The 27,627-nt window shown below is 39.6% G+C and overlaps 1 protein-coding gene and 1 long non-coding RNA gene across 3 annotated transcripts in view; one reads left to right on the top strand and one right to left on the bottom strand.

Annotated features, from left to right (window-relative positions):
* Window positions 1–23,309, top strand: part of LOC116279218 (uncharacterized) — a 59,006-nt gene extending 35,697 nt beyond the window's left edge. For both annotated transcript variants that reach the window (XR_012067631.1, XR_012067630.1), the window contains 3 exons: window positions 2,129–2,286; window positions 19,230–19,343; window positions 23,189–23,309. This is a non-coding gene — a long non-coding RNA (uncharacterized lncRNA). The remainder of the gene's footprint in view (window positions 1–2,128; window positions 2,287–19,229; window positions 19,344–23,188) is intronic.
* The window catches only part of IGBP1 (immunoglobulin binding protein 1), a 35,053-nt gene extending 8,588 nt beyond the window's left edge, over window positions 1–26,465 (bottom strand). Inside the window, exons 1-5 of the mRNA XM_006217678.3 lie at window positions 25,724–26,465; window positions 25,051–25,344; window positions 15,804–15,999; window positions 14,123–14,202; window positions 13,300–13,412 (exon numbers count right to left, since the gene is read on the bottom strand). Coding sequence (XP_006217740.1) covers window positions 13,300–13,412; window positions 14,123–14,202; window positions 15,804–15,999; window positions 25,051–25,344; window positions 25,724–25,914 — 874 coding nt within the window. The 5' untranslated portion in view covers window positions 25,915–26,465. The remainder of the gene's footprint in view (window positions 1–13,299; window positions 13,413–14,122; window positions 14,203–15,803; window positions 16,000–25,050; window positions 25,345–25,723) is intronic.
* Between the last annotated feature and the right edge of the window lie 1,162 nt (window positions 26,466–27,627).

Below are 27,627 nucleotides of genomic sequence, written 5' to 3'. Positions count from 1 at the left end.
TGGGCAGAGGACCTGAATAGATGTTATTCCAAAGAAGACATACAGACAGCCAAAAGGCACATGAAAAGGTGCTTTACCATCACTAATCATCAGGAAACGCAAAGGAAACCCACAATGAGATATCACCTCACAGCAGTCAGAATGCCATGATTTTTAGTGAATACCTGTTTGCTGTTTTGGAATTTTCCTGTTTGTCAGGTCTTGGAGTGGTCCGTCAACTCTTTCTGCTTTCTCCTACACAAATGCCAATTGCCTGTTGATCTTGTGGCTATGAATGATTTGCAATTGTTTTTATTTTGAGTTTCATGGGGTTACACTGTCACTTAGTTTTGTTGTGAATATTGTCCATGAGTTTTTTTCTTTCGTGTTATTTTTATTGAGGTATAGTTGATTTACAATGTTACTTTGTGTTTTTAACTTAAGTATAACATACATGTAGAAAAATACACAGACACAGTATATAGCTCAATCAGTTTTCACATCTGAACACATCACATAATTAGTACCTAGATTTTTAAAAATTATTCTTATTTTTTATTATTTTTGGTGGGGGAGAGGTAATTAGGTTTATTTATTTATTCTTAGGGGAGGTGCTGGGGATTGAGCCCAGAACCTCATACATGCTAAGCATGCGCTCTATATACCCTCCCCTCCTGGTACCCAGATTAACATTAAAAACCATTATTAACTCCTCAGAAATCCCTCTCAGGTCCAGTTCCATTCATGATCTCCCACTAAGGGTGAACACCATACTGGCTTTTAACCAGCAGATACAAGTTTCACCTGTCTGAACTTCATGCTCTTTTGTTTCTGGCTTTTTTCACTCATAATTATGTTTGTAAAATTCAGCTATATTTCTTACTTATAACTGAAGAACTAGAGTCAGTTAAACCTTATTATTAAAAAGTATTTCATTGTGTGAATATACCAAGATTTATTTATCCATCCTACTATGTATGGGCATTTAAGTAGTGTCCAGTTTGGGGTATTACAAATAATGCTGCTATGAGCATTCCTGTACAAGCCTTTTGTGGATATAGGGTCTCATTCCTTTTAGGTATATAGCTGGGAGTGAAACTGCCAGGTCTCAGGAGTATACACATATTCAGCTTTTGTGCATCACAACTACCAACAGTTCCCTCTAGAGTCTCCATCTTTATTGCTTCCTTTCTTCTATATACTTTAGGCTTATTTTGTTCTTGTTTTCCCCAACTTCTTTTTTAATTTCTATTCCATTTTGTGAGTAATTGTAAATTAAATCATATTTCAAAGTTTAGTTATCATGTGTTTAAATGCTAATATTCCCCAATTTCTTAAGGTAGAACCTTAGTAATTGATTTTACCTTTCTTTTTTTCCTCTAATATAACTACTGAAAGTTACACATTTCACCCTCAGCACTGTGTTAGCTGTATCTCACAAGTTTTGATGGATTTTCATTGTCATTCAGTTAAAAATACTTCCTAATTTTCTTCATGATTTCTTTGACCCATGGGTTATTTAGAATTATGATGTTTAATTTTAAAATATTTAGGGATTTCCTAGATAAGTTGTTTTCGATTGCTAATTTAATTCAATTGTGGTCAAAACATATTTAGTGCAATTTCAATCTTTGAAAACTTATGGACACTTATTTGGTCTAAGTTTGTGAGTGTACGATGTGCATTTGAAAAAAGGTGTATTTTGCAGTTGTTGGATATATTATTGTTCTAAAATATCAAATAGGTTAAGATGGCTGCTAGTGTTGTCCAGATCTATGCCTTTATTGATTTTCTGTCTAGAAATTCTTCCAGTTACTGAAACAGAAGTATGAAAATCTCCAACTATAGTTGTAGATTTGTCTGTTTCTCCATTTAATTCTGTCAATTTTTTTCATGTAATCTGAAGCTTGTTATTAGGCACAAAAACGTTTATGATTGCTATGTCTTCCTGATAAAATGCTCCCTTTTATCAGCATGAAATGTCCTTTTTAAAATTCAGCAACACCTTTTGTCTTGACGTCTACCTTATGTGATATTACTATAGCTACTGTAGCTTTCTTACGTTTACTGTTACCACAGTATATATTTTTTTGATCTTTTTACATGCAACCAATCTGTGCCTTTATATTTAAAATGCATCTCTTGATAGGAGATCAAGATGGTGGAGTATGGATGTGGAGCTCACCTCTCCCCATGAACACATCAAAAATATATCTACCTGTGCAACAACTCACTGAAAACTACCTGGAGACTGGCAGAAAGACTCCTATACAACCAAGGCTGTAAGAAAGATACAGACATGATCAGGTAGGATGGGAAGAAAAGTGATCTGGTTGGGACCTGTGCCCCTGGGAAGGGACTCAGAGGTAAAGGGAGATTGTAGGGGCAGACACCCACCCTGGGGAGTGAGCGGGTTGAGCCACAGACTAGGCGTCCCAGTCCTGGGAGCTTATGCTTAAGAGACAAGTGCTCCTGGCTGGTTGGAGAGCTTCTGGAACAGATAGAAAGGCTGGAGGAGCCTGGACTCCACTCGTAAGTAGTGCATGGGTGCTGGCTTGCCCCCAGGCAGGGCAGAGCCCAGGTGGGGTGGTGGCAGCCATTAGTAGTGCTTATTCAAGCAGCGCCCCAGAAGCAGCCCAGACTTCTGATGGCAGCTTGGCTGTTGGGTTTCCTGCAACTGCTTCAGTGTGTGCCCCAGCCCAAGATGAGTGAATGCTCTGCCCTGGAAAAGATGCAACTGTGGGCTGCATCTCAGTGAAGCTGCAGATACCTACAGAGGCAGAGCATTGTACCTCTGTAGGTGCATGAGCCCCACTTGGTTCAGCACTCTCCTCCTTTAGGGCAAAGATCTCTGGTGTGGGGAGCAGGAAAAACACACACTTAAAGGGAACAGAGCCAGCCTGAACCTGAACCTCGGGCCTTTCAATCCAGCAACTTGGGATCAGACGCTGCCCCTGAGCAGAGAGTAAGTCCCGCCTTACACCCTGTGCTGGCCCTTCCATCTCCAGCCACACCCCCTAACAAGGTGATAGCTGTGAGCACACCCTGAGGAAAGATATGACTGGTGTCTACATCAAATCCAGCTCTCCCACCAAAGGCACTGGGCACACACAGTCTGCATAAGGAAGCTCCCATATAAGGACACCTTCCAGACTAGAAGTAACTGTTCACTTAAATTCATGGAGGTAGAGAAAGTTAAGTAAAAGGAAGAGGGAGAGGAACTACTCTTAACTGAAAGAGCAAGAGAAAACCCCTGAGTAATGAAACAAATAAACAACTTACCAGATAAAGAAATCAAAACATTGGTAATAAAAAATGTTACCCGAAATAGGGAAAAAAATTGATCTAAACACTGATCATTTTAACAAGGAACTAGAAAATTTTTAAAAAGACCCATTCAAAAATAGATAATTCAATGTCTGAAATAAAAAACACACTAGAAGGAATGAATAAGAGACTAAGTGATACAAAAGAACACATAAGTGATCTGGAAGACAGAATAATGGAAATCACCCAATCATAACAGCAGAAAGACAAATGAAAAAAAAATGAAAGCAATCTATAAGACGTCTGGGATAACATTAACCGTGCCAACATTCGCATTATAGGAGTTCAAGAAACAGAAAAGAGGAGATTGAAATGTATTTGAAGAAATTATGGCTGAAAACTTCCCAAACCTGAAGGAAACATAACTAAGCACAGGAAGCACAGAGGGTCCCAAACAAGATGAAGCCAAACAGACCCACACCAAGACATATCATAATTAAAATGGTAAAAGTTAAAGAGAGGATAGCAAGATAAAAACAGTCACACACAAAGGAATCCCCAGAAGGCTATCAGCTGATTTCTCTGCAAAACTTTGCAGGCCATAAGGGAATGGCATGATATATTCAAAGTCCTGAAAGGAAAAAACCTGCAACTTAGGATACTCTGCTCAGCAAGATTATCATTTAGAATTGAAGGAGAGAGGAAGAATTTCTCAGACAAGTAAAAACTAAAAGGATTTATCAATACTAAACCTACCCTAGAAATGTTGAAGGGTCTTCTCTAAATAGAAAAGAAGAAAGAATCTATAGGAAAGGGGAAATCCCACTAGGAAAGACATATATATAGTAAGGATGGAAGATTACTTAAATGAGTCAGTATGTAGATTAAAAGACAAAAAACTGTGAAAGCAACTAAAATAAACATTTAAGGGAAAAACATGAAGATGTAAAATGTGACATCAAAAACACAATAGGTGGGCAAGGGGAGTAAAATATATAGAACTCTTAGAATGTGCTTGAACTTAAATGACTATCAATTTAAAACAACTAAATATAATAATGGGTCAATATATATGAACCCCACAGGAACCATAAATCAAAAACCTACAATAGACACACAAAAACCAAAAAGATGGAATCCAAGCATACTACAAAAGAAAATCATCAAAGCATGACGGTAGAAACAAAAAGGAGAAGAAATGAGTAGGCAAACGTAAATGACAAAGCAGGGGTAACAATACTCATATCAGACAAAATAGACTTTAAAACAAAGGCTGTAACAAAAAACAAAGAAGGATATTATATAATGCTAAAGGGATCAATTCAAGAAGAGGTATTATACTTGTTAACATATATGTACCCAATAAAGGATGGCCTAAATATATGAATCAAATACTAACAGACACAAAGGGAGAAACTGACAATAATGCAATAATAGTAGGAGAATTTCAAAACACAGTTACATCAAAAGGACAGATCATTCAGACAGAAAATCAATAAGGAAACAGTAGTCTTCAATGATATAATATACAAGCTAATAGACATCTATAGGGCATTACATCCCAAAACAGTAGAATACACATTCTTTTCCACTGCATATGGAACATTCTCCACGAGAGATCACATACAAGGAGAGGTCACAAAACAAGCCTCAACAAATTTAAGAGGACAGAAATTATATAAAGCATTTTTTCTGACCACAACTAGTATGAAACTAGAAATCAACTCCAGGAAGAAAAATGGGAAAAAAACTAACAAGTCGGGACTAAACAACATGCTACCAAAAAAAAAAAAAAGCAGTGAGTCAATGATGAAGTCAAAGTGGAAATCAGAAAATGTCTCAAGACAAATGAAAACACAACGTTCCAAAATCTATGGGATGCAGCAAAATCAGTTCTAAGGGAGAAGTTAATAGTGATACAGGACTCAAGAACAAGAAAAATCTCAAACAACTTAACCTATAACCTAACAATTAGAAAAAGAAGAACAAACAAAGCTTAAAGTCAGTAGAAGGAAGGAAATAATAAAGATCAGAGAGGAAATAAATAGAGAACAAAAGAACAATAGAGAAGATCAATGAAACCAAGAGCTGGTTTTCTGAAAAGATAAAACAAAATTGGTAAACCTCTAGCCAGGCTCACCAAGAAGAAAAGAGAGGACCCAAATAAACAAAATAAGAAATCAAAGGAGCAATAACAACAGATACCACAGAGCTACAAAAAATCGTAAGAGAATACTATGAACAGTTACATGCTAAAAAATTGGACAACTTGGAAGAAATGGACAAATTTCTAGAAACATACAACCTGCTAAAACTGAATCAAGAAAAAACAGACAATTTGAGCACACCAATTACTAGAAGTGAAATTGAATCTGTAATTAAAAAAACTCCTTGCAAACAAAAGTCCAGGACCAGATGGCTTCACAAGGGAATTCTACCAAACATATAAAGGAGAACGAATCCTTCTCAAACTATTCCAAACAAATGAAGAGGAGGAAACACTCCCAAATTCATTCTGCAAGGCTGCCCTGATACCAAAACTAGACAAACACATTACAAAAAAATAAAACAACAGGCCATTATCTTTGATGAATATAGATACAAAAGTCCTCAACAAGATATTAGCCAATCAAATCCAAAAACATAAAAAAGGATCATACACCATGATCAAGTTGGATTTATTCCAGGGTCACAAGGATAGTTCAACATGTGAAAATCAATGTGATACACCACATTAACAAATGTAGGATAAAAATCACATGATCATCTCAACAGACACAGAAAAAGCATTTAACAATTCAACACCCATTCATAATAAAAACTCCCTGAGTGGGTACTGAGGGAAGATCTCTCAATACAGAAAAGGCCATTTAAGAAGAATCCACAGCCAACGTCATACTCAACAGTGAAAAGCTGAAAGCGTTCCCTCTAAAATCAGGAACAAGACAAGGATGCCAAATCTCGCCACTTCTCTTTAACATAGTATTGGAAATTCTAGTCACAGCAATCGGACAAAAAAAATAAATAAAAAGTATCCAAATTGGAAGGGAAGAGGTAATGCTGTCACTATTTGCAGATGACATGATACTATATATAGAAAACCCCAAGGTCTCCACCCAAAAACTATTATAATAAATGAATCCAGCAAGGTTGCAGGATACAAGGTTAATATACAGAAATAGCATTTCTATACATCAATAATCAAATATCAGAAAGTAAAAAAAATACTGTTTAATATAGCATCAAAAAGAATAAAATACCTAGGAATAAACTTAACCACGGAGGTGACATACCTATACTCTGAAAACCATAAAACACTGATTAAGGAGACTGAAGATGACAAAAGGAAATGGAAAGATACCCTGTGCTCTTGGATTGGAAGAGTTAATATTGTTAAAATGGCTGTACAATCCAAAGCAATCTACAGATTTAATGCAATCCCTATCAAAATACCCATGATGGTTTTTCATATAACTAGAACATAATTCTAGAATTCATATGGAACCATAAAAGACTGTGAACTGCCAAAGCAATCTTGAGAAAAAAGAATAAAGCCAGACGTATAACCCTCCCAGGCTTCAGACTATCTACAAAGCTACAGTAATCAAAATAGCATGGTATTAGCACAAAACGGACACATAGATTAATGGAATAGAATACAGGGTCCAGAAATAAACTCATATACCTAAGGTCAATTAATCTAAGACAAAAGAGGTAAGAATATACAATGGAGGAAAGACAGTCTCTTCAACAAGTGGTGCTAGAAAAATTGGACAGCTACATGTAAAACAATGAGATTAGAACATTCCCTCACACCATATATAAAAATAAACTCAAAGTAGTTTAAAGACCTAAATTTAAAACCTGAAACCATAAAACTCCCAGAAAAGAATATAGGCAGAAAACTCTTTGACATAAATTGTAGCAATATTTTTTTGGATCTATCTCCTAAGGCAAAATAAATTTAAAAAATAAACAAATGGGACCTAATTAAACTTAAAAGCTTTTGCACAGCAAAGGAAACCACTGACAAAACAAAAAAGACAACCTACAGAATGGGAGAATATATTTACAAATGATGTGACTGACAAAGGGTTAATAACTCAAAAATATATAAACAGCTCATACAATTTAATATCAAAAAAACAAACAACTCAATCAAAAAGTGGGCAGAAGGCCTGAATAGACAGTTTTCCAAAGGAGGCATACAGACCACTAACAGGTACATGAAAAGATGCTCAACATCGCTAATCATCAGAGAAATGCAAATCAAAACCACAATGACGTATCACCTCACATCTGTCAGAATGGCTAACATCAAAAAGTGTATAAATAACAAATGTTGGAGAGGATGTGGAGAAAGGGAATCCTTGTACACTCTTGGTAGGAATGTAAATTGGTGCAGCCACTACGGAAAACAGTGTGGAGGTTCCTCAGAAAACTAAAAATAGAACTACTGTATGATCCAGCAATTCCACTCCTGGGTATATGTCCAGAAAAAAATGAAAACACTAATTTGAAAAGATACATGCACCTCAATGTTCATAGCAGCACTATTTACCATAGGCAAGACATGGAAGCAACCTAAGTGTCCATCAACAGATGACTGGATAAAGAAGTTGTGGTATATTTATATAATGGAATACTACTCAGTCATAAAAAATAAAATAACACCATTTGCAGCAACAGGGATAGATCTACAGGGTATTATGTTCAGACAGAGAAAAATAAATACTGTATGATATCACTATATGTGGAATCTAAAAAGTAATATAAATAAATGGATGTGCAAAACAGAAACAGACTCACAGATAAAGAAAACAAACTGGTGGTTACCAAAGGGGAAAGAGAAGTGTTTTGGGACAAATTAGGGGTATGGGATTCACAGATAAAAACTACAATGTATAAAATAGATAAACAAGAAGGATATATTGTATAGCACATGGAATGATAGTAATTATCTTGTAATAACTTATAATGGCATATAATCTGCAAAAATACTGTATTGCTATGCTGTACACCTGAAACTAATATAATACTGTAAATCAACTATACTTCAATTAAATATATAAATAAAATGCATCTCTTGTAGATAGCATGCAGTTGAGTCTGATAGTGCATCTTTTACTTCTAATTTCAAGGTTTATTCCATTTACATTTAATATAAGTATTGATATGGCTGGATTGGGATCTACCATTCTGCTATCAGTTTTTTATTCATCTCATCTAATTTCTGTTCCTCTGTTCTTTCTTGCCTTCTCCCCTTTTAATTTCTCTATTGACTTTATAGCTTTGTCTCTTTGCATTTTTTTTAAACAGACTTTTTTTTTTAGAGCAGTTTTAGGTACACAGTAAAATTTAATGGAAAGTACACAGTGTTCCTATATACTCTCTACCCTACACAGGCACAGTCTCCCCCTGGTATCAACAGCCAGCACCAGAGTGGTACATTTGTTATAATCAATGAACCTATACTGATGCATCATTATCACCCAAAGTCCCAAACTATCACTCATAGTTTACATTAGGGTTCACACTTGGTATTGTACATTCTATGGCTTTGGAAGAATGTATAATGACATTTCAGCACTACACAGAATAGCTTCCCTGTCCTAAAAATCCTCTGTGTTCTGCCTATTCATCCCTCCTCCTCTAATCGCTGGTAACCACTGATCCTTCTACTGTCTCCATAATGTCATATAGTTGGAATCATATAGTATGTAGCCTTTTCAGATTAGCTTCTTTCTAGTAATATATATTTAAGGTTCCTCCATGGCTTTTTATGACTTGATAGCACATTTCCTTTTAGCAATGAATAACATTCCATCATCTGGAGGTACCACAGTTTATTTATCCATTTGCCTACTGAGGGCATCTTGGTTGCCTCCAAGTTTTGGCAATCATGAATAAATTAGCTTCTATAAACGTTTGTGTGCGATTTTTGTGTGGCCCTAAGTTTTCAATTCACTTGGGCAAATACCAAGAAGTATGGTTGCTGGTTGGTAAGAGATTACTTAGTTCTGACAAACTGTCTTCTCCAAAGTGTTTGTACCATTTTGCATTCCCACCAGCAATGAACGATCATTCCTGTTGCTTCACTATCCATGCCAGCATCTGGTGTTGTCAGTGTTTTGAATTTTGGCCAGTCTTATAGGGGTGTAGTGGGATCAGTTGTTTTAATTTGCAGTTCCCTAATGACACATGATATTGAGCTTATTAGTAAGTGTTTTAATTCAGGCACTGCTTCACTATCTCTGGGTTCCACTGTTTCAAATGAGAAGTTGGCAACAATTCGTATCATTGTTCTTCCATATGTAATGTGTACTTTATCTCTGGGTGCTTTCAAGATTTTTTCTTTTTCTTTTGTTTTCAGCAGTTTGACTATGATGTGCCTATGTGTGTGGTTTTCTTTGTATTTAACCTGCTTAGGCCTTGCTGAGATTTCTGAACCTCTAAATTTGTGTTTCACAGATTTGGGGAAAACCTCAGCCACCTCAGCTGTCATTTTTTCACACTTTTTTCCTGGCCCCTTCTCTCTCTCTCCTACTGACATTCCAATTGTACATATAATAGACCTTTTTACATTGTTCCACAGGTCACTGAGGCTCTTCACTGTTTTCCAATCTTTTTTGTTTTCAGATTGACTAACCAGTATTGATCTAAAGTTAACCAACCCTTTCTTTTGCCATTGCCAATCTATTAATTAGGCTCATCTGGTTTTTAAAAATTGAAATATAGTTGACATACAAATATTATGTTAGTTTCAGGTGTATTACAGTGGTTTGACATTTCCAAACATTATGAAATGATTCCCAAGGTAAGTCTGGTAACCATCTGTCCCGATACAAAGTTATTACAATATTATTGACCATATTCCTTATGCTGTATGTTACGTCCCCAGGGCTTATTTTACAACTGGAGATTTGTAGCTCTCAATCCCCTTCATCTATTTTGCCCCCACTCCCCAACTTCCCTCTCCTGTGACAACCACCCATTTTTTCTCTGTATCTGAGTCTGTTTTAAACTTCAGGTATTGTATTTTTCAGTTTCAGAATTTTTTGTGTATAGTTTCTACTTCTCTGAGATTTCTTACCTTTTCATTCATTACAAGCACATTTCTATGCCTCTAAGCATAGAAATAAGCTGCTGTAAAGTTCTTGTCTGTTAATTTCAACATCAGAGTCATCTTGGGGTTGGTCTCCATTGATTGCTTTTCCTCTTGAGTGTTAAGTCACATTTTCTTGTTTTTTTTTTCTTCATATGCACAATAGTTTAGGACTGAATCCCAGGCTTTGGGAATGGTATGCTGTAGAGATTCTGAATTCTGTTTTGTTCCTCTAAAGAGTATTCGTTTTTTCATTTTAGCTAATTTTCATTTAGTAAATTTATCTAGAACCAAAATTCCAAATTCTGTTTCCTCTGCACTGGGCAGCCACTGAATTATCCACTCAGTTATTTTAGCCCTGCCTAGGGTGCTTGGAGTCTATCCTGTGCAGGCATAGCTTTGGAGTCTGCCAGAGACTTGGGCAGGGTTTATATAGAGAATTAGGGCTCCTCCTCTGTACTTCTCTCCTGGGATACTTTTGGGTTGCTATAGTCACCCTGAACTTAGTTCTCTCATTCCTCAACTAATTAGACTGCAATTTTCTATCCAAGTTTTACCTACCTCCAAATCACAGCAACTACAGCCTGCCTGTGGGTGAAAAGCTATTAAAAAACAGGAAACCCTTTCAAATGACCACTGTTCTCTTCTCTGTGCTATAGCAGAAACAGCTTTGGAACTGGGAATTTTAGGGACTGTGTTAAAAATCCTAGCCTGGCCACTTTCTACCTATGTTAACCTTGGGTAAGTAAGTATTCAGACACCATTTCCTCGTCCTAAAATGGAAATAAGAATGTCTGCTTCCTGGGGTTGTTAAGAGGATCAAGTCAGATAATACATTAGATAAGGAAAACAGGCTCAGGGGGCTAGATGATGTCCTATCTGTTAAGTGGCAGGAGTAATTGGTTACTCCAGGTCCACCTGTGCTTTTTCTGCTGTACCATATTGCTTCCATTTTTCTAATGACTATCTGCTCCACATTTCCCTACCAAAGACATTCCCAAGTACCTACTATGATCTAATTGCCAAGTTGAGCACCAAGAATATAGTAAGCTGAAGTCCCTGCCCTCAAGAAGTTCCAAGTACCATTCCCTACTTCTAAGTATTGACTGCCCTAGAGCCTATGTCTGCTTTTGGTTGCTCTCAGGGCCTTCAGATAGCTGCTTTGTTATATTCTGTTCAGTTTGCAATTGTTACCTATAGGAGGGGTGGCCTGATATGACTGAGTCTTCTGTTACCAGAAGCACAACTGCTATCCATGGATTTTTGGCTTTGCTATCTAGCTGTTCAGTCTGTTTTTATGCCATGATATTTAGAGAGATTAAAAACTATCCTGCCCCACTGCATCCATCCTCCCAGAATCATCTGCTATTTATTTTAATGATAAATGAAATGAGTATTATTCCATTTATATGGAGTTCTAGAGCAGGCAAAATTGAAGAATCAATATAGGAGTGTTAAAACTTTAAAGTAAAGGAATATTGAAAACATTAAAGATACTGGGTACTTTCAAGAGAAGAGGAAGATACAGTTGAGGAGGAGATATTAGGGGTTTCAACAATATTGCTAGTTTTCTACTAATTAAGCACAGAAATCGTTAAATGAGTACTTATTTTAATGTTATTCTTTAAAGTGTAATATATCACATATATATGTAAACACATACACTTATATACAAACAACATAGTATATATGTATATACATATCTTTAAAATGTGTATATATTGTATATGCTTTTTTGTTTGTATGCTATTTCAATATTTTTTAAAGCTTAAATAAAATTTCCAGTAAAATGCATAATTGTTCAAGCTTGAAAAATATTCAAGTGATTTAAAGGACTCAGGGTTTGACCCCAAACATGGGTAAGAAATTATAAACAAAAGTGTACAACATGATGATGAGACATACATATACACTGTGGAACAATTACCAAGATCAAGGTAATTAACACATCCATCACCTCACTTAGTTAATCTTCTTGTGTGTGATGATAATGTTAATGATCTACCCTCAGCAACTTTCAAGAATGCAATACCATGTTGTTAACTATAGTCACCATGCTACATTAGATTCTCAGAACTTATTTTTCTTAAAACTAAAAATTTCAACCACCTGACCTACATCACACACTTCCCCCTATCTCCAGCCCCTGGAAACCACTATTATATTTTTTCTATGAAATCAACTTTTTTAAAAAAAGATTCCACATATAAGTGATATCGTATGTATTTTGTCTTTGTCTGGCTTATCAAATTATCACACTGTACACTTTCAATATATACAATTATGTTCATCCAAAAAAAGATAATCACAGAAAAAGATGTTTCAATTAAATATTAAAAGAAAGGGATAAAAAAGTAACAGGAATTTGCTTTAAAATAAAAGTATAGCAATATTCAAAAAAAGGAATTACAAATAAAATTAAAACTAGATTTCTAAGTAGTTAAGTCCACTCAAAAAATAAACTTTTTATGATACAAATTGTATTTACAAACCAAAAACAGACTCACAGATACAGAAAACAAACTATGGTTACCAAAGGCGAAAGAGCAGGGAGGGATAAATTAGGAGTTGGGGATTAACAGACACACATTACTATATATAAAATAGATAAACAAGGACCTACTGTATAGCACAGGGAACTATATTCAGTTTTTGTAATAACATATAATGGAAAAGAATCTGAAAAGAAAATATATACATGTATGTATATGTATAACTGAATCATTTTGCTGTACATCTGAAACTAACATTGTAAATCAAGTACACTTCAGTAAAACCTTAAGATAAATGAAATGAAACACTGATTAGAATCTTTCTGTTACTCAAGAACTTTTGTTCAGATTCCCTTTGCTTCTAAAGGGCAACAATACTTGGTCTGAATTTAACTGCCAGAGAGTTAGGGACCAGCAGTGTAGTAGTGTAACTACTCTCCTCCCACCCCTTCATACCTGATGTTGTTTTGGCTATTCCCTGATCTGGTAATGCTCCAAATTTCCGACGCTGATCATACCAGTCATTCACTGTCATAGATGCCAGACTTGGATAACCAGCTCCAAATACTCTGCAAGAATCACATTGCATTTAGAAAGGTAAACATAAACAGCACTATTAGAAAGCCACATTCATCCTCGCTCCCCTACTCAGCTGTCTTCCGAGGAGCTGTACAAACTCCTGTAAGGATATGTAAAAAGAAGTATCCAGGAAGGAGCATTAAAGGCAAGAGCTTTCATGGGAAGATAAATAAACCAGAACTGTTTCCCAAGAAGCAATCCCACAGGCTAATGCCCTGCAGAGGAATGATGATCCTGTGGAAGGGGCATTTGTATTTGGTGGGTCTAAAAGACATACAGAAGAAGGAGCTGCTTCTGCCACCCTATGGAAAAGCATCTCAACAACTCAGAATTAAATTCTAGATAGGCAGGTATGTCCTCCTGAGAACTGCAGTTGAAGGCAACAATGGGAAACAACTTTAAAGTATACAGTTCTCCATTATATTCCTTTATTCTTTCTTCCGGTTTTTAATTAGTTAATTTATTTTTGTTGGTTTCCTTTTGAGCCTATTTTTAAGCTCACATTTGTGAGGGAAATGTCTCGTAAAGAGAGACAAGAGAAAGTATGAGAAGAGATAACATCTCTTTGAAGAAAGAACAGCCTCCCCAGGTGAAGCCATGACCTTTTAACAATGCCCAGTCTGTCTCTTACTCATGCGCTGCAAATGAACCACAAAAGCAGGGGGCCTACAAAGGCAACCCAGTCTTTAGTACTACCTACTTGGCTTGGGCCTTGTTCCGAGTGAGAACAAAGGGTTTCATCGGAGGCTTGTCCTGACGAGATGAGAAAGAGGTTGATGCCTAAAAAGGAAATTAATTATCAGAAGTGCATTGGCCATTTTGCCCATCCCACTATGCACGCACTCAAGTTTTCAGGTGTTTGAAAATCCCTGGATTCAAAATCCACCCACTCCTTATTTATCGGTCCCTAAGATATGTCTGCAGAATACTAATGGTAGAGGTTGGTTAGCCTCTCCTGAGGAGGCCCAAGTACCTTACTGGAAAGTGAGAAAGAGAAAGCTCTCCTAGGAACCATTTCACAAGTGAAAAATTACTTAACTTTAAAACTCTCCCCTTCAAAGAGGAAGATTTCAAAGCTTTCTTCCATGTTCCATCTAAATCCCTTGAGCTGAATTTGAAGCCCCTTTCCTCAGCCTGGCCTTCAGTGCTACAGTTGAATTAAGATCCTTCTAAAACTCAGTCCAATATAAATAATGCTATTAATTGGCCAGAGCTCCTGAGGGTGTTTTAGAAGAGGATGTTCCTAAATGCAAGTGGGGTAGAATGGGTTAGTAGCTCCCACACAGAAATGTGCCAAGGAACCTTGGCTGTCCAGGGGCCAGTATGCCCCACAAAATACGGTCAAAGAAAAGGTGTTCACTTGGTTCTAAACTCAATCACTTCCAGGGCCAATCCCAATACCAAATGAGAGAGCGTAAAAACAAAACACAAAAACAAAGAAGGAGACAGGGGAGGATCCAAAAGAGTCCGGACTCATAATGCTTAAAAACCACTCATCCAGCTATGCTCAAGGGGCCTTGTGGCCTTAGATTACTAATGGTTCGTTCTTTGATTCTCTGACATGAGGAACCAGGCTGATGTTACCCTGAGGCAAAAGCTCCTGGGCTCTATCAGTACAAATCAAATTAGCCCCAGGTTTCTCTGAGGACTTAAATAAATGCCTGCAACTAGCGGGTAAGTTCTACTCAATTCATGTTATATCCTGAATGAAAAAATAAGTGGCAGCAGAGCTTGATATTTTGAAGCAGCAGCCCCAAAACAGAGTTGTGATCTTCAGAGACGGCCAAAGTGGTGTTACACCAAGTTTTCTTTACCAACGTGCCCAACACTTTGTGCACTGAGAGGTGCGTGCTCTGTCCCATACTTGGCTGAACTAAGGTGTGAGAGTGCGTCACTGTGTAAGGTTAAATTCCGATTCCTCCCCCAACCTAAACACATCCAATGTCTTTTGTTTCACCTTCTTTTTATTCTTTTCTTTCTTCCCCAGTTCTTTTCTTCTTTCCCAGCCTCTCCCTCTTCCTGTTTATTACAGTTAAGCACAGATTTTTAAAGGCCTGTCTAACTCTGCCTTCCTTCAGCAGTCATGACTGCTCACAGCCAAAACCGATTTCCACTTGAGAGCAGTTTCCCCCCACCCCCCGGCATGTCACAAAATTACAAATGACTGCAAGTGTGTTACCTAGTTAGAAAGCACTGGGTGAATGCTACCCTAAACTAGAGAGAAAGCTATCCTGGTGAACCTTTAGCCTTCCTCTACTAATCTCAGTAGGAACAATGATTTTATGGAGACTTAAGAGGATTTTAATTTGATTACTCTCCTGGAGAAGATTCAAACCTGTGACAGTAGCTTTTTGAGCTATATAGACAGGGACCAGGCTTACCTCCTTTGCAGAGTCTCTTTCTCTCAGGATCTTGATCTCCTGGTCAATGCTCTCAATCTCTTCTAAGCTGATACCAATCCACCTTCGAAGGTGAAGAAGGTAATATTCACGAACACACTCATCATCTGCTTGACCGCTGTCCACAGCAGATTTCAGTGCTGACAACCTATGCTCCACCTCCTTCTTCTGCTTGTATCTGTTCCACAGAAAAGCATTACCCATGAACTTAAACATAAAGCAGTATTCCTTCAAAAGAAGGCCACAGTAAGATTTCACCTTTGCAAATCATCAGGACGTCGAGTCCCACTTTGGCAAAGATACAGATTCTACAACTCAGAATTTGCCACCAAAGGCAGTTCTCTCAGGACGGTAAGGGAGGGATCAGCAGAGGCTGAGAAATATTCTGAAGCCAGAAAAACATAGAAGTAACCTGATCTGAGCAACTCCTCCCATCATCTTTAGAGATGGGAGGGCCTTAGTAACTTTAGGACATCAACCTTTACTAGGTGGGTGCTCAGTATCATACAATGTCCATTTAGTTCAAATAATCATAGAATCTTAGGGGTCATTTACCTGCCACTGATGCAGGGATTCCTTCTGACATGGCCTAAAAAAATGGTCATCTCTTCTTTTCTTCTGGGCAAAACATTTCCAGCTCTTCTGACTCATCCTAGTATAATTTAAAGACTCATATCCACCCTGCCTGCATTTTTCAGGATGCATTCTAGTATGTCACCTATCACTCATCAGACTACTGTTTACTGAGTACTTATTGTGTGACAGGCACTGTTCTCAGTGCTTGAGACACAGCAGTACACACAAGAAACTTCCTGCTCTCCTGAAGCTTTCATTCTAGCGGGAGCAGACAGACCAAAGGAAATAGAGTCAGGTGGTGCTAAGTGCCATGAAGAAGCAAAAAGCAAGATAAAGTGGACAGAGTCAGGTGTAAAAGTAGAGGTGATGAGGCGACACTTCTCTGAAGAGGTGAAAGTTGAGCAAAGGCTTCAAGGAACTAAGGAAGCGAGCCATGCCAGTATCTGAAAGAGCACTCTAAGGGGGAAAAACAGATATGAAGGGCTTGGGGTGGGAGAGTACTGGCCTGATATGTTTGTGTAATAGCAAGGAGGCCAGCATGGCTGGCATGGAGTGACAAAGAATGATAGGAAACAAGGTCAGAGAGGCAGCCAGGGCCATAATTTGTACAACTCTGCAGGAAGTAAGACCCCAAATATCAAATGCCATGGTATTTTGGGTGAGATGGGAAAGCCACTCAAGGCTTTAAAACGATACATGACATGAATACAGTGACATGAAAACTTCTTATGGACCACTCTGGCTGCTATGTGGAGTGTAGAGTGTGACAGGCTGGAAGGCAAGGGTGGAAGCAAGAAAATCAATTTAGAGGATACTGCCATAATCCAGGTGAGAGATAGTGACTTGAAATAGGGATGTGGTGAGATGTAGATGTACTTAAAATATAAAATGGATAGGATTTGCTGATTTACTGGATGAGGGCTTTAGGGAAAGAGAGGAGTCAAGGAAAAGCTACAATTTACAAGAGAAGTGTCTTGAAATATCTATCTGGAACCCCACTCTAGACCTCCAGAATCAGATGCTCCTCTGAAGGTGTTCACCCAAATCTGGAGTTCTTAATCTCTGGTCCATGGACAGTTTGGGGGGAGAGGTATCCTTGAACTCCCCCAAATCTTGTACAGAATTCTGTGTATGCATTTTTTGGGGGCGGGGGAGAGGTAATGTAGTTTTAACCAAATTATCTAGGAGGTCCAGGACCCATGAAAAGTCAAGAACCACTGATCTGGAAACATTCTTTATTGTAAACACTTGGTTCTTCTGCTCTTTTACTCAACAAGTGGGCACTTTCTGTAATGTTACAAATAACTGTCATACATCACCGTAGGTGGCCTTCTCAGTGAAACACTACACAGGCAAATTCCTAGTTGATGAATGCTATTACAGGTATCACTTGAGAACATTTAACTCTGGTGCCACTCCTACCCCTACCCTCTTTCCTGGATGTACTTAAGTCAGGAAAAAAAAATACCAGGGCCTTATAATGTATATAATCCAGGGTAAAACTCTGGGTTAATCTGCCAGGCCTTTGAATAAGGTTCTGGTGCTTCCTTCCCATCCTCTGCACATGTACGGTCTAATTGTGCTCTCTGGTCTTTCCTTCTCTACTCCCTTGCTCCTATGACTTTGCTCCTAGTCATCTTTGGGACTTCTAAGTTCCTGAACTCCTGTTCTTTGAGACCAGTGTTTCTGAAAGCTTTTTGTCTTAGCAGAACTCTTTCTTCTTATAAGAGCTTATTTGGAACTCCATAAAGAACAGATAAAAATCCACCTTGGTTAAATCAGAGGAGAGGACCCAACATCCTCCCTACCCAGGCAGTGCGGTGGAATCTTAGGGCTCCAAGGGACAGACTGTAAACCTCTGCCCTAGACCTTCATCACTGTTCTAGATTTCCGATGGTAAGCCATGACATAGAAACACTCCCTATCACCCTTGAATTCCCCAGTGCCTGCCTGTCACCATTCTGACTCTGGGCAACTTTCATCACTCCCCTTTTCTGTTCCTGAGCTGCTGAAAAGAGATAATGAATGACAAATTTGTGTCAGAGGAGTCAGCTATAAATTCCTACGATCAAACTTCCGCTGAACGGTCACTCTTGTTCAGCTATCCTTTTGTTCATCTTTTGTGGATTCCATGCCATTATCATGCTCACCAGATGGCCAGCCAACAGAGAAATTCCATTTCCCTTTTTACCTCAAAATCTCTGTAGCTTCACATTTCCTCCTCTCATCTTTAAGGGGCTAATGTCTTTACTCAGGCACTCTCTTCACCACTCCACTTTTGCTATCAGCCCTGTCCCCACCCACATTCTTTCAGGCCTCACTCTATCATCCTCCCTGTCATTAGCAGTTAAAAATTTTCACTCTACTGGTGCCTTTCCCCTAACCTAGAAACACCTTCCCTCAATCCATGTTGTCTTTGCAAATGACCTCTCTTCTCTCTTTTCTATGCTGTAGTGGGAACAACACTAGAACTGGGAATTTAAAGACCTGAGTTTAAATCCTAGCCTGGCCACTTACTAGCCATGTAACTCTGGACAAGTCGATACTCAGAGCCCATTTCCTTATCTCTAAAATGGGATAATACCTGCTTTATGGGGTTGTTGAGAGGATCGAATGAACAATACTCATGAAAGTGCTTTGTAAGCAGCAATATAATATAAACATTGTTAGCTGTTGAGAAAAACTGAGGTTAGGAGGAGCTAGATGATGCCCCAGCTATTAGGTGGCGGGAATTGGATTGGTCACCCTAGGTCTGCCGGGCTCCAAAGCCCAGGCTTTTTCTGCTACACCATACTGCTTCCATCTTTCTGATGATCACTCTGTCTTTCCCAGAGATCCCTCGAGTACCGACGATGATCCAACTGCTGAGTTGCACACCAAGGATACAATGATACAATTAGTCAAGTTCTCTGACCTTTAGAAGTTCCAATGACAGATGGTTATGCCGTAAGTAACAAACTAAGTGCTACAGTATCTGGGAGGGGAGACAGGTAGGGAGAAGCTTCAAAGAGGACATGACATTGCTCTCTCTTCCTCAGGCTTCTTCCTGTAAGTACTTCTGTCCATATGTACCTTGTTGAGTCTCTTACCTCTGATTGCTTTTTCCTTCCTTGTCCTTTTCCCTTAATTTGCCCCAAGGTTTTATCCTTGGCTTTTTTCTCTCTACAAAACCGTCTCATAAGTTTTAGTCACACATTTCGATCTGTCTACAGACATGGTGGTCCAGTTGTCACTTCAGGACCTAAACTGAGCAAATATAAAACTAGACTCGTGACTTACCTAGCTTCTACTTCTCCATTTCTGCAGAAAGAATGCAGGTGCAGTTAATCAACAAGACTTACACTTACTCCTCAAGATGGGAATCAGAGTAGAGAAGACATATGAAGAAACAGGTCTGGAGAGAGAGGACACACCATTTAGGTGTTTTATGTAGGATGGCCTCAGCATGCAGTCATGGGGTGGGGAGGGAGGACTTATAGGCAGTAAATAAGGATCTGAGCAATGTATTTTCTACTCATATAAATGCTTCCTGCAAAAGTAATCTAATGGCTGTTACTTCATTTTTATCACTTCTTCCCAGTCGAAGTACTATTATAACATGTTAACTTGTCTTTCTGTCTCTCTCTTCTCTTCCAATGTTCCATACACATCACTTTCTTATGCAGTCTTCTGCTGATACTGCTCTTAGCTTCTATTAAACCAGACTATTCTCCATTCCCTGTACATACCTCAAACTACCCTTTTGCTCAGGTTGTTCCTTCTGCTTATCAGCAATAAATATTTCTTGAGCACCTTCCACATGCCAGGCCCTGTGCTAGGTATACCACACAGAACAAGAGTTCAGAAATGGCTCCTGCTCTCATGGAGTACACATTCCGTAGGGGAGAAAGACAAAGCCCAGAAAGACAGATAAACGAAGAGCATTCCATACAAAGAGAACAAAATGTACAAAGACTCTAGAAGGAAAGAGCTGGATTGGTTCAGAACTGAAAGAAGGCTATCATGGCAGACGTTTAGTGAACGAAGGGAGTATGATCTAAGATGAGACTGGAGAGAGATGCCAGATCATGCAGGTCTTTTCATTAGTGGTTTGGTTTTATCAGGTGAAAGATCCTGGTGGCTCAGAAGAAGGTATGCCAGTGAAGACAGAAAGAAACAGAAGGACATGGTACATTTTGTAGCTAGAACTGGCAGGCCTTGCTGATGGACTGGATGTGGCAATTCAGAAGAGAGGAATCGAATTCCCAGGTTTCTGGCTTAAACACCTGGGTGAATGGTGGTACACTTATTAAGCTCGTGAAGACTGGGGTGTAGGGGCACCTCTGGGGATGAAAAAGCCAACGGTTCAACTTAGAGCAAGTTTGCGATGTCTATGAAACATCCACGTACGGTGTTGGAAGTGTGAGTCTGAAGGTCAGGAGAGCTCTGGGTTAGTGGTATAAATGTGGGAGCCTTTAGTAAGAAGATAATGTTGTTATCTTGTCTGTCAGGCATTTAAAAAAAAACATTCAAAAATCAACTTTTCTAGCCAAAGAAATGCAAATCAAAACAATGAGATACCTTTCTTGTTTGCCCATTTGGATTTTCTAAGTGTTAACATCCAGTATGGGTGCAGTGGGACATACTCTGAAACTTTGTTATTGTGGAAAGCAATATTGTTACCATCAAGAGTGAAAATATACAAACCCTTTGATCTAGGCACTGGTCCTTCTAGAAATCTATCCTAAGGGAATAGTGACAGATACAGTTAGGTTTCTTCATAACATTACTTAAAATAGCAAAAACAAGCAAACAAAAAACAAACCCATAAACAGTCTAAGTATTTGACAATAAAAGATTAGTTTAAATAATTACCACATGACTAGAAGATGGAATATTATGTAACCATTAAATATCATGGCTTCAAAAGACATAGGGAAATCACAATACGATGTTAGGTTAAATAAAGATAAAAAAACTATATATACAGTATTATTCCAAATTTATTAGCTTAAATAACTATATATCTGGAACAAAATACATCAGGAAGTTGACAAAGATATCTGAGTGCTAGGATGAAAGCTTATATTTAATTTTAAAAATATTCCATTTTCCAACTTTCTACAATGAGTATTATTACTTTTACATTCAGGAAAGCCTGTAATTTCCATTTTTAACCATCTTTCTAGGCACATCTCAAATGCTACTACATTCTGAAACTTTTTCCTCCAACCAGATGTGATCACTCCTTGGTCTTTCTCTACAATACCATTTGTATGTCTATGGCATTTACAGATTTTTTTTTATATGTTACAATTATTGGATACCAAATTCACTGTTTAAACTACAAGCTATACACCAATGGGCTGCTCCTAGCTTCTTACAAAGGACATGACGCTGAATTCGTATCAGTCTATCCCATTTCCTCAAAAATCATTCACTATCATTCACTTACTCCTAACCATGCTTTGTTCTTCTTTAAAGCCCTTGCCACCTAAAATCACATTATTATTTACTAGCTTGCTGTCTGTCTCCTCTACCAAAATAAAAGCTCCATGAGGGAATGGACTTTGGTTCTCCAGCACCTAGAACAGTTCCTGGCACACAGTAAAGGCTCAGATATGTTAAATGAATCAATCAATTTTCAGCTCTCTAGACCAGGCCTCTCCTCTGAGTTTCACACTACCTGATACCACTACTGGATGTCTTGTAGGCACCTTAAAGCAACATGTCTCAATAGAGAATTCATACTCTCTCTGATCTGTTCCTCCTCCTCTATTACCCATCTTAGTGAGTTCCACAGCCATCCACCTAAATCAAAAACACAGACATCTTCCTTCCCACCTGCCACAACCGATCGCCAGGTTTTCTGCAGATTCAACCTTGTAAGTAAATATATCCCCACCCCAATCCCTTCCGCATTACAGCAGTAAGGCCTCATCACCTCTGTGACCTAACTGGATCTAACCTCCCTCAGATGTTCCTAACTGCTGCCAGAGTATGCTAGTTAAAATGCAAATATGACCTTGCTACTTTCAGGAAAAAAAACCAAAAACTCCCAGTGGATCCCAAGTCAACAACCAAAGTTTAAGCTCTTTAGCATGGCCTAATAGTAGGTAATATTTATAGAATATTTACTATGTGCCAGATACTGTGCTAGCTGTTTTGGGTGGTTTATCTTATTAATGCTTCTTAACCCTCCTCTCATCTTTAAGGGGCTAATGTCTTTACTCAGGCACTCTCTTCACCACTCCACTTTTGCTATCAGCCCTGTCCCCACCCACATTCTTTCAGGCCTCACTCTATCATCCTCCCTGTCATTAGCAGTTAAAAATTTTCACTCTACTGGTGCCTTTCCCCTAACCTAGAAACACCTTCCCTCAATCCATGTTGTCTTTGCAAATGACCTCTCTTCTCTCTTTTCTATGCTGTAGTGGGAACAACACTAGAACTGGGAATTTAAAGACCTGAGTTTAAATCCTAGCCTGGCCACTTACTAGCCATGTAACTCTGGACAAGTCGATACTCAGAGCCCATTTCCTTATCTCTAAAATGGGATAATACCTGCTTTATGGGGTTGTTGAGAGGATCGAATGAACAATACTCATGAAAGTGCTTTGTAAGCAGCAATATAATATAAACATTGTTAGCTGTTGAGAAAAACTGAGGTTAGGAGGAGCTAGATGATGCCCCAGCTATTAGGTGGCGGGAATTGGATTGGTCACCCTAGGTCTGCCGGGCTCCAAAGCCCGGGCTTTTTCTGCTACACCATACTGCTTCCATCTTTCTGATGATCACTCTGTCTTTCCCAGAGATCCCTCGAGTACCTACGATGATCCAACTGCTGAGTTGCACACCAAGGATACAATGATACAATTAGTCAAGTTCTCTGACCTTTAGAAGTTCCAATGACAGATGGTTATGCCGTAAGTAACAAACTAAGTGCTACAGTATCTGGGAGGGGAGACAGGTAGGGAGAAGCTTCAAAGAGGACATGACATTGCTCTCTCTTCCTCAGGCTTCTTCCTGTAAGTACTTCTGTCCATATGTACCTTGTTGAGTCTCTTACCTCTGATTGCTTTTTCCTTCCTTGTCCTTTTCCCTTAATTTGCCCCAAGGTTTTATCCTTGGCTTTTTTCTCTCTACAAAACCGTCTCATAAGTTTTAGTCACACATTTCGATCTGTCTACAGACATGGTGGTCCAGTTGTCACTTCAGGACCTAAATTGAGCAAATATAAAACTAGACTCGTGACTTACCTAGCTTCTACTTCTCCATTTCTGCAGAAAGAATGCAGGTGCAGTTAATCAACAAGACTTATACTTTGATTATGAGGAGACCTGAGGCTCAGACAGGTTACATAAGTTACCCAAAGTCCAGTGGCTTATAAGTAAAGCTGGGTCTCAAACCCAGGTCTCTTCCACAACCTGTACTCAGCTACAACAATGTAACAATAGCTGACTATGAGTGTTTACTGCTTCACTTACACACTGTACTAAGTGCTTTTTTGGCATCTCTCTCCTAATCTTCGTAACTATTTACTGGATGTATTACTATCCAGTTTTATAGCTGGGGAAATTAAGGCACCGAGAATTTACCCAAGGAATTTACCCAAAGTCAGAAAGACTAAATGCTGGAGCTGGGATTCAAACCTCTTCTCAAGTTCTCAGCAACAAAGTTGTTCTTTCACCTTCCTCACATCCCAAGCTCTCCTTGGTCTGGACCCTACAACATTCCTCAGCACCATTCCTTTCCCCTCTTCACTAACTCCTTTGTGTTCTAACATCACCGAATTACATACAGTTGTTCCCCACACCAGCACTGTGTTCTTTAATGCCCCTGTAGCTTTACTAATACTATTATCTCTGCTGGCTAAAAGCCTCTTTTCCTCTTCCTCTAGATAATAGCCCTATGCATCCTTCAACAATTCATCACAGGAGTCACCTTTTCCAGGAAACATTCTCTCTCCTGCTCTCTTTGGTTAGGTGCCCCTCTTGTCTGCTCTCCCAGTACCTTGGTGCACCTCCTTATCACATCATTTTATAATTTATACTGTTTCTAAGCCTCTTTTCCTCACTAGACTGTGTGCTCCTCCAAGGCAGAGACCACCTATATTCATATAAACGCCCATACTCAGTTTGTATCCCCAGTGCCTAGCACGATTCCTAGACACTATGAGCACTCGTTAAATATTTTTTTAAAAAAACTAAGAGAGTAAGCAAGTTGTTCAACGTCACATGATGAAGCTGAGACAGGACTAATCGTTAGCTCAGGATGTTACACATCTGATCCAGCATTCTGTTAGAACAGAGCTTCTCAATCAGTGAACCTTAAATGGACCACAGCTCCAAGATTATGTGCCCTTTAGAAATACTTACCCCACTGTACCATGTGAATATTGCTATGCTGTCATGTGGGAGAGATCCGGGAACACTTTATTAAACTACATTGCTGCTGTTGGCAACCATAAGGTGCTAGGGATCTGATGGTTAGGTATGATCATGTCAACAAAGGCAGAGGCTTCTTGAAAAAGTCGGGAGAATTTGCTCTCACCAGGGCCTATGCTCAATAAGAATTCAAAGAGTGACATACACCGTTTCCCACCCCATCAGAAAAAAACATGCACCCCTCCGCCTCTACGGTACTGCCACTGGGCAGTCCTCAAATGACCCACCTCTCTATTTTAGCCTGTCTTTGAGATGCCATAGCAACGAGGCTAGGATAGGCCATGGAGGAATTAGCAGTGTTATTTTCAGCTGAGTTGGTCTTGGTTTTGGGCAGCTCAAACTCTGCCACGTGATGGTATTGGCACTGAGTTAAGTAGTTTAAAAAGTGTTCTCGAGCCCTCTGCAAGTGATCTAGACGCTTGCTGGGGTTGACTTGTTTCATGACGAAAGCTCCTTGAAATGCTGGCACCAACAGGTACTTCAGGTCGGTGGAAGCAATCTCTTCCAAATCTTCATTTCGGCTGCAAAGAGCAAAGAGGAGGCTGTGAAGCCCGGCTGGGTATTTAAACGGTGGCCCTTGCTTCCTGGGGGAGACGACTGGGGTGAGAGTGGGGCAAAGGGAGAAGGCACGGTAAACAGCGGCCCGATTTCTTAAATGAAAGTGGCTGAGCGCTCACACCCAATGCCTATGCAAATAGCCGACACTAGGGAGCAGAGTCGTGGAACATTAACTACCTCAGAAGAGAGGTGGAGAATGTAAACAACGTATACGAGATCGCAGTGGGAGGGAGGGATGAAAGGGTCCCGGTTTTAAAGGTCTCCTCCACCTACGCTCAATGGCTCCACCCCTGGTAATTATTATTACCTCCGTTCTAGCCATTGTTAACCTCTCTCCCATACCTGAACAAGTCGAGCTGCGATAACATTTCGGCAGCGTTCTTCAGGAGGTCTAGTCCCTTGATCACCTTATCTTGGACAATCCGGGAGCCGGTGGGTTCAGTCGTTACTTCTACTTCGTCCAGAAGCTGCTTGCTGGTTTCGAACAGCTCGGGGAGCCGCGGGAGCAGTAACTCGTCTTCGGCTGCTGCCATCTTGGGGAGGGAGGAACCCGGAAGATCTGACTTCCGGGGTCAAAGGCAACCTTGCGAAAAATGAGTGGGCGAGAAAGGGCGAAACCGGAAGAGGCGCCGCATAGGTCCAGTAGCTCAATTGTTAGCAAAGCGTCTGACAACTTCCGGAAGCGGCTGTTACCTGACCCTAGCAACCGTTTCCAGAGACTTGTTTTACCAGGCTGCCTATTACAAGTAGTTGGCATCTGTAACAGACACAAACAAACAAGCAAACCCTAGGCGCTGCTCTTTCGCTTGGCTCCTCGTCGCCGACCCCGGGCTGGGAAGTTCCGTGGCGTCTGAGGCCCGGGTGTGACGAGGCTGAGTTCCGAGCGAGGGCGGGAGCGGGCGGGCGGGCGCGGGCGAGCTCCGGGAGCCAGCCAGGCGTCCGCCTTACCTCGCGAGGTGCTCCCTGGGCTGAGGGGCGTGGGCAGCCAGGGACGCGGGCCTCCGCGCTGCTTCCTCGGTTCGCAGGTCTGCGCGCGTGAGCGCGAAGTGCAAATAAGCGCCCCACCTCCGGCTTCCGTCCACCCACCATCTGGAGCTCGGGGTTCCTCCAGCCAATCCTCACCCGCCCTCTTCCCCGTCACGTCACCCCTCCTCTACACACATGCACACTCTCACACTTTGAAAAGTTACTTCCTCTGTGAAACCTTCCTTGAGACCCTCTCCCCCGCCAAGCCACAGACAATTTTCATTTTCTGTGCATCTCTTATCAGAGCACCCACCACACAGTATTACAGCTAGTGATTTACAAATCTCCCGTACAGAATGAGTCTGATTAATTTTTGCACCCCTCTGGCTAGCCCAGTGCCTAGCACTTATTAAGTGCTCAGTGTCATTATATGAATAGAAAAATAAGTGATCTGTTTGGAAAGCAGCCCAACTACGCAGAACTGCGCTGTTCAATATGGTAGCTACGAGCCACATGGGGCTATTGAGCACTTGAATGTGGCTATTTCGAATTAAGATGTGCTATAAATGTAAAATATACACCAGATTTTGAGAACTTATTATAAAAATAATACAAATCTCAATTTTCACACTGACTACATGTTGAAATGCTAATGTTTCGTATATATTGGGTTAAATATTTTATTAAAATTAATTTCACTTGTGTCTTTTCACTTAAGTGTGCCTACTAGAAAACTCAGAATTATATTGGGCTCATATTTATGGCTTACATTATACTTCTACTGTACACTGCTGATGTAAAAATATAATTTCAGGACTTTGAAAGAAGGGACCTCACTGCTTTGAACGAATCAGCATAACCTTAGGACACACCCCAAGTTGTTCTTCAGAGATTTAAGTCAAGTAAAATGCATGCTGCCTGCCCTGGAAAATAAGCTTTTAAACTAAATACAGTTTAACCATAGTTGAGAAGAAAATTTTTTTCATGTAGAAACAACTAGAGGGCAATATAGGACAGTATATAACTAGGGGATACATTGTATCGCACAAGTTGTTGGAAAACCAAGAAGTGACACGTCATTCTATGCTAGGAGTAGTTCAGAAAGCTTCTTAGACATGAAATGCCATCACGGAATTTCAAAGTTGGAAGGGGACCTCAAAAATCAGAGGAAAAAACTGAGACCAGAAAAGTTAAGTGACTTGCCCAACCAGCTGTGACAAAGCCAGTGTCTTCTAAATTCAATTGTTTTTACTCCGTCAATCTTAACTGAGTAGGATTTT

Source organism: Vicugna pacos, chromosome X, assembly GCF_048564905.1.
Source record: "Vicugna pacos chromosome X, VicPac4, whole genome shotgun sequence".
In the NCBI taxonomy this organism is placed as follows: Eukaryota; Metazoa; Chordata; class Mammalia; order Artiodactyla; family Camelidae; genus Vicugna; species Vicugna pacos.
The sequence above is the reverse complement of the archived record's forward strand: the minus strand, read 5'-3'. Positions and strand labels throughout refer to the sequence as shown.